The 7818-nt window shown below is 39.7% G+C and overlaps 1 protein-coding gene across 1 annotated transcript in view; it reads left to right on the forward strand.

The window, feature by feature from the left end:
• ezh2 (enhancer of zeste 2 polycomb repressive complex 2 subunit) overlaps nucleotides 1-7134 on the forward strand; it is a 31830-nt gene extending 24696 nt beyond the window's left edge. The window contains exons 10-19 of the mRNA XM_053342088.1: nucleotides 1483-1720; nucleotides 3020-3186; nucleotides 3321-3456; nucleotides 3543-3668; nucleotides 4472-4650; nucleotides 4810-4905; nucleotides 5368-5449; nucleotides 5597-5677; nucleotides 5770-5854; nucleotides 6814-7134. Of these exons, the coding sequence (XP_053198063.1) occupies nucleotides 1483-1720; nucleotides 3020-3186; nucleotides 3321-3456; nucleotides 3543-3668; nucleotides 4472-4650; nucleotides 4810-4905; nucleotides 5368-5449; nucleotides 5597-5677; nucleotides 5770-5854; nucleotides 6814-6874 (1251 nt within the window). The 3' untranslated portion in view covers nucleotides 6875-7134. The remainder of the gene's footprint in view (nucleotides 1-1482; nucleotides 1721-3019; nucleotides 3187-3320; nucleotides 3457-3542; nucleotides 3669-4471; nucleotides 4651-4809; nucleotides 4906-5367; nucleotides 5450-5596; nucleotides 5678-5769; nucleotides 5855-6813) is intronic.
• Nucleotides 7135-7818: the final 684 nt, after the last annotated feature.

A 7818-nucleotide genomic window follows, 5' to 3' on the forward strand; every position in this document is an offset into this window, starting at 1 on the left:
ATGTAGTAAAATGATAAACCAACAGCTTGATCCTTCTTTGCTGTGAATGTTTCACAAGAGTTCTTTGTTTATTTCTTTTTGAGCTGTTCTGCAGCTTATTAGACAAAGTAATGGTTTGACAGTGTGTGGAAATGTTCAACCCTTTGTTTGTGTAGTTTGGGTGAACTGGACTTTAGTTGGTTTTCCTCCTTGGAAGCAGTTTGTTTTAGCAGATCTGAACTCGGCGGTTGCACTTGGACTGAGACCCTTTCAGAGGATGTGAAAGGGTCTCCGTCCCATTGCAAATTAATTCTGGAGCAGTCCATTTGTGGTGCGCTGACCTCTTCGGGACCTTTTTCCAGTGTTCATGTTCTCACTCCAACCACAGACTAATGTGCATTTTTTTCCTGTGTGAAAACAAACTTAAACTTACAAGATCATCCACTGATGGATACAAAAGAAAACCAATTACGGGTTTGAAAACATCCAGAGAGACACACAGAACAACTTGAACATAATAAAACATAATTAAGTTAAATAAACATAATAATCGTTCGTGGAGGCTAACTTCGACCTTTTGTGCTGTGGTTGTTTCTTTTTTTATTCATTGGGAAACTTTAATCAAGAGTTGAGCTGTGTAGTCTAGTATGAAGGCTTCATTAACAGCTACTGTAGAGCAATTCTCACTTTCAGCCACTAGGAGGAGCTCTAAAACCTCAGCTACTTTGACTCGGTAGTAAGTTAGCCTGCTAGCTAGCTAACTGAAGGGAACATAATGCAGACGAAGCCCCGCAGAAGTCCAGCGTGGTTTAAAAACTTCCAAAAAGTAAAGGATAAATGTTGTTAGATGTGAAATATGTCGAGTAGAGTTGAGCTTTCGTGGTTTCACATCGACAAAAAAAAGGCCGTCTGCTGTTACTAAGGGAGACGGTTACTAAGGGAGACGGACCTGACGCTAATCACCAAACTAGTACGTCAACGTTTATAACGGCTCCTCGACAGTTTGACAAAAGTCTCAGAGAGAAAACTAAAGTTACGTCTCTCATTGCTAACATGATTGTAAAGGATATATGCTCAGCGTTGTTTATGACGGGTAGGAAAAATAATCATCGCTGTTTTATTTTTACGCTTATAAATTTACGCTCGTAAACGGCAGATTTTTTTCTTTTAATTAATGTGTTTGTGTAAAGAAATGAAGGCTGATTATCATTTAAATTAATACAAGTTTGGGCAGTTAAAGCTTGTTGTTTGTTATATTTAGCTCTAGGATATTTAAAGTTATTAATTTTGACGTATTATCTATTTAACTCTTGTGAATGTCGGCATAGCGAATATTCGGTTATTCGTTATGACCACCCAACGGTTAACGGACGGAAAAATTGTCTCATTCACATCTCTAAAATAACTGAAAGAGAGAGATAAATAAAAATTGAGTGAGTGTTTTTTATTTTGTGATTTTGTAGATGAAATGCTGATAGTGTTGTCGTTATTGTTACTGCTCAGGATGGGATGGTGAGGGAATACCCAGCAGGAGTAGTGGCAGAGCGGGCAAAGACTCCTTCCAAACGGACGGTTGGACGCCGCCGCGGGCGACTGCCAAACAGCAACAGCCGACCGAGCACACCGACCGTTTCCTCGGAGACCAAAGACACCGACAGCGACCGTGAAGGCAGCAAAGACGACGAGCGGGACAACGACAAAGACGACGATGACAAGAAGGACGACAACACCAGCAGCTCCGGTACGATCTTAATCCTTTAAAACACGGTTATTATAGTTATGGAACTGTCATTAGCTTGCTTTTTTATTTCAGTTTAGTTTTAGTTAAACAAGTGATTGAGTAGTTTTAGTTTAGTTTTTATTTAGTTTTCAGGTATTAGGAGGAAAGCCTTGATTAGTAGAAGCTGTAAAGGATGAAATAATGCTGACATTGAGGTAAAATGAGCTGCGTTTGTGTTTGTCTCCCTACTGGTACTAGTCCGTTAACACAATATAGTCAAAATGGAGAAAATGAAAAGAGAACTAAAACTAAGCTGATTTTAACTGCAATTCAGTTTAGTTTTAGTTACTTTAACAAGTGATTAAGTAGTTTTACTTTAGTTTTTATTTAGTTTTAGTCTTTCAGGTATTAGGAGGAAAGACTTGATTAGTAGAAGCAGTAAAGGAAGAAATAATGCTGACACTGACACTATATATATGTAGAAATACAGGAGATGGGATTCAAACCCATCCACCCACTTCTCAAACCAAAGTTACAGCCTTTTTATAGGTTCGATTTTTATTTGTGTGAGTAGATGGCAACAATCTCCTTCCTCAACTTTCAGATAATGTTTACATAGTGAAGCTAGCCGTGTGGTTTAAAGGGCAGAAACCGGCCATAAATATGACAATTCAACCATGTAATTGCCAGCAACCTTTGAGGAACTGACTAGTTTTATTTTAGTTTATATTTAGTTTTAGGTATTAGGAGGAAAGTCTTGATTAGTAGAAGCTATAAAGGTAGAACTAATGCTGACACTGAGGTCAAATGAGCTGTGTTTGTGTTTGTCTCCCTACTGATACTAGCCCGTTATCTCAACAAGCCAGACTGAACACAAATACAGTAAAAATGGAGAAAATGAAAAGAACACTAAGTACCTAATTAAAACATTTCCACAAATATATTTAAAAAATATTTTTTAATATATCTGGGATTTCATGAGTTGTAGCTCCACCAGGATTTGTTGCCACTATTAAGGTATTAAAATGGTCATAATGGTAAACAATTGAATGAGAAGAGTTACATTCTTGCCTTCCCTGGTCATTAATACTAGTTTCTAAACTGATTTTATCATTTATATCAAAGTATAGGCCTACGACAAGCTTTAATTCTACCAATCCAGTTCTACCAATTCAAAGCACATATATTTGAACAACTACTTTAACCAATCATGCTCCTAACAGAGTGTTTAAGAGTCTCTATCTCCTGGTGCATGTTGCCTGTTATGTGTAAGTATAATAATATAAATGATATAAAGTATTATATGGTTTATTTTTGCAGAGGGAAACTCACGCTGCCAGACTCCGGTGAAGATGAAGCTGACCGGTGAGGCTGAGGCGGTGGATTGGAGCGGGGCTGAGGCTTCTCTGTTTAGGGTTCTCATCGGGACTTACTACGATAACTTCTGCGCCATCGCACGACTCATAGGCACCAAGACCTGCAGACAGGTGAGAGCTGAGTAATAACTGGACGTTTACCTGCCAGCTCCTTGCTTTAAAGTCTGTGTAATGTCCGATTGTGAATAGAGCAGTGAATTCACAGCGAGCAAGTGAGTTGATGTCATCTCCACTTTCTCCTGCAGGTTTATGAGTTCAGGGTCAAGGAGTCGAGCATCATCGCTCGCGCTCCTGCTGAAGACGAGGACACACCACCGAGGAAGAAGAAGAGGAAACACAGACTGTGGGCGACTCACTGCAGGAAGATCCAGCTGAAGAAAGGTCAGAGGTCATCCAGCTCACAGAGAAATAACCCAGACAGATAAATAAGTTCACCAGCTAATCTTTTTCCATTCGCCTCTTTACAGATGGCTCATCCAATCATGTGTATAATTACCAACCATGTGACCACCCGCGGCAGCCCTGTGACTCCTCCTGTCCCTGCGTCACCGCTCAAAACTTCTGCGAGAAGTTTTGCCAGTGCAGCTCTGAGTGTAAGAAACATTAACATTTACCTTTTTATCACTAAAGACCAAAAAAACAAAACAAGCTGTGCTGTGTCTTAAAATAATCAGTAACCAGGTTAGTTTGTTTTATTTTTATAACAAGAAGAAAAGAGACTGTGAAGGGATAAGAGTCATTAGTCTTTGGGTGTGTCAAAATAATTAAATGAAACCTTTTGACGATTACTGAGACTGAAATGTTTAAATGTCTCCAACATAACTTCACTTCATTGTTTATTTTCATTGTGCTTCTCTCCTCTATCCTTCCTTTCTCTCCTCTCAACCCCAACCGATCGAGGCAGATGTCCGCCCACTTCTGAGTCTGGTTCTGCCTGAGGTTTCTTCCTGTTAAAAGGGAGTTTTTTCTCGCCACTGTGTCTCATGTGGGAATGTTGGGTCTCTTTAAAGTTAAAACCTGAAGAGTTGGTTTAGAACCTGCTCTATGTGGAAAGTGCCTTGAGATAACTTTGTTGTGATTTGGCGCTATACAAATAAAGATTGATTGATTGATTGACAGGAGATTATTGCTTCCACAGTGCTTTAACCTTGTAGCTGCTTGTGTAACATAACTCACGGCTCCTGTCTTCATGGCAGATTGTAAATATTGCAGCTGTAGTGTTTCAATCATTTGTCAGTAGTTTTTATCAGATTATAAATTTGTATGTTTGATATAAGAACAGTTACTTCCTGTGAAAAGTGAGTTTTCTAATCTTGCAGGTTGGCAGGACGCTTTAATGAACTTTGTCTCATATTTTCTTTCTTTCTTTCTCCTACGTGCTGCTGTGTGGATTCAGGTCAGAACCGGTTCCCAGGCTGTCGGTGCAAAGCCCAGTGTAACACCAAGCAGTGTCCCTGCTACCTGGCGGTCAGGGAGTGTGACCCCGACCTCTGCCTCACCTGCGGCGCTGCGGACCACTGGGACAGCAAGAACGTCTCCTGCAAGAACTGCTCCATCCAGAGAGGAGCCAAGAAGGTACTAAACGCCTTCCATAGAATTCAGACCTTCAGTTAAACATGGAGCTCCTTAGCTCAGCAAAGACAAAACATATCACATGAACTTATCAAGTACACAGATTTTTGTTTTGTGCCTTCAATACAACACAAACTGATTCATTTCGTCTCCCTGTCTCAGCACCTCCTGCTCGCCCCGTCAGATGTGGCCGGTTGGGGAATCTTCATCAAAGAGCCAGTCCAGAAGAACGAGTTCATCTCTGAGTACTGTGGAGAGGTACGGCAACGTCTGACTGACCTGGTTTATCCAGATTATATCAAAGAAAACTGTGTTTCCAGGAGTTTGAGAGTTTATGAGTGATGATCAGAGGAATCGTGTGCTGCTGCTGGAACGATCTGATCTTTGTGAGAGTTCAGCTGCACTTGGAGCTGTTCCTGCAGTTTTTAAATAAAGATTATTAGTCCGGTCACTGTCGATGTGCTTCAGTTAACGTTTAACTGCCTTTCCAAAGTTTTAACAGGAAGAAATACAAAAAAATATTTATATTTTTGAAGGAATGTTTGGGTGCACAGTCCAAATAACCTGTGTGTACAATTACACCCATGACTTTAAAAATGTAATAAATATGGCACCAACACTTATCAGCTAATTTATGTGTACATTAAACTTTCTATTACCTCGTCTCAGCTGAAGATAATGAGGATTAGAAATATAATTATTTGATGTTGGTCTTTGCAGATAATCTCTCAGGATGAAGCGGACCGCAGAGGGAAAGTCTACGACAAATACATGTGCAGCTTCCTGTTTAACCTCAACAACGGTAACTCACACAAACATGATGATTTACACTGAAGATTGAAAGTCTGAGCTGTGAATCTGATGCGTTTCCTTCAGAGATTTAAGACAAACTTCTTAAACAGCAGACATTAAAACTTGTGCTCACTTTCTCTGTTTTTTTTGTCTCCAGACTTTGTTGTTGATGCCACAAGAAAAGGAAACAAGATCCGCTTTGCAAACCATTCTGTCAACCCTAACTGCTATGCAAAAGGTACGAAGATGATGTTTGAAATGAAACCAACAGTTTTATTGGTTTACTCGTGTCTCTGTGTGGTAACTCTGTGGTCTGTCTGGTCTTCGTAGTGATGATGGTGAATGGGGATCACAGGATCGGGATTTTTGCTAAGAGAGCCATCCAGACCGGAGAGGAGCTGTTCTTTGACTACAGGTAACAGCTGTCCAGTGTTTGAACTCATCTCTACTGAAATAAAGGTTTCAGTTCATACAGCAATGAAAGAGAAGCTTCACCTGCAAACAGTTAGAGAATTTAGAGAGAAACACGTGAGCTAAAATAAACTTTAAAATATAGATGGAAAGAACTGACTAGATGGATAGATAGATAGATAGATAGATAGATAGATAGATTATTGATCCTTCTCAGTAAATTATTTGGTCATGGTACCCTCATCCACACATAGCATAAAACACATATATATAACTATCCACAGGGGTTAAAAAAAAACTAAAATAATTACTAAAATATCTAAAACAAATTGTAGAAATAAAAGAAATATATGTAATACTGTGCCCTGCAGTATCTTAATATATCTAAAAGCTTAAAAACACCATCTTCATGTATAAAGAAAAGTTGAATATGAGAGGAGGAGCCACTGGATTCTTTTAATTTGTTTATTTGAAAAGCTTTCTCATTAACTTATCCTAAATCACATGATTTATCTTGTGCTATATCACAAAAAGAGTATTTCAAATGATGATCTAAACCTGAAGCTACTGCATACAGTCATTTTAGACTTCAGAGTTTAGAGGTAAAACACGCTGAAAGATATGATGATATGGAGAAGATGAGTTTTAACCCTCTCCTCCTAAACATCAGTGTCTGAGGTAATTATCCAACCTTTGTAACATCCTGCAGTTATTAAACTCCTTCATCACAGACCGTCTCTCTCTCTCTCTAGAGGCCTGCAGGCTGAATCACAACCAAACTATAAACAGGCTGGAAGAGATATGGAAGCGTAGCAACATTAATGCAACACTTGTTTTTTGCTTGTATTTCAGTGTTCAATAAAGCAGATAATTTGTTTTAAAACCTATTTTTGTCCATAAACACGTTGAAATTGTAGCTGTTGTTGTAAATCAGCTGACAGTTTTCCCGTCGGTGTGTTTCAGGTACAGCCAGGCGGACGCTCTGAAGTACGTCGGGATCGAGCGGGAGTTGGAGATCGCTTGATTCTGACTTCTACCTCCTGCGGAACGACGACACAAAGGCCTTACACACCAACACAAACAAACACACCTTCACTTCAGGAAATCCAGACGACTTGTCGAAATGCTAGAAAGCTTCAGGAATACTGGGAATATTTGAACATGTTGAAGCAGAATTTTGTTGCTGTCTTTTTGCCGAATCTTTTTAAAAAAAGAAAATACTTTTCATATCTGTTTCTCTCTCTTTTTTTTTTTTTTTCCTTTTGTGTGATTTTTCTTCTGTCAACAAATCTTCGTCTTCTCTCGAGGCGGGAGTCTCGGATTCATAAATCTTCCCTCAGCTGAAGGTGCAGATCAACTGCAAACTGACTCTCGTTTCTTTTTTCGGTTGTTTTTTTGTTTTTTTTATGTGTCTATAAAGTGTTTGAACGGTGAGAGGAGACAAACCCACGACTGTCTGTTTAAAACTGGCATTTGAATTCAAGATTCAGGGACCAAATCCTCCACCAGCCGCATTCACGCTACCGGACTCTGTTTTTACTCCTCGTGTGTGTGTGTGTGTGTGTGTGTGTGTGTGTGTGTGTGTGTGTGTGTGTGTGTGTGTGTGTGTGTGTGTGTGTGTGTGAGTGTGTGATTGTGTGAGTGTGTGATTGTGTGTTTGCTTGTCCGTAGTCGTGCGTCGGTCACTTGTCGTATTGCGTGAACACAGTGTGATTTTATAGTGTGAACTGAACCAGCCACACACTCCTCAGAGTGCCACATCACTGTCTGTATGTAAAACAGGAAGCGTTCACAAAGCAGCGTCACAACTCTGAAATGAACTCTAAAACTAAACTAAACTCATTCCATCTTCTCAGCTGTGAGGATTTGCTGCTTTTCTGTTTCTCCTACGATAGAAAACAAACCTGATCTCTGGGTTTTATATCGCAGGTCAGACACGTCGATGCTTCGATGGTTTTAAAGAAGCTG

The sequence above is a fragment of the Scomber japonicus genome, chromosome 21 (genome assembly GCF_027409825.1).
Source record: "Scomber japonicus isolate fScoJap1 chromosome 21, fScoJap1.pri, whole genome shotgun sequence".
Classification (NCBI taxonomy): domain Eukaryota; kingdom Metazoa; phylum Chordata; class Actinopteri; order Scombriformes; family Scombridae; genus Scomber; species Scomber japonicus.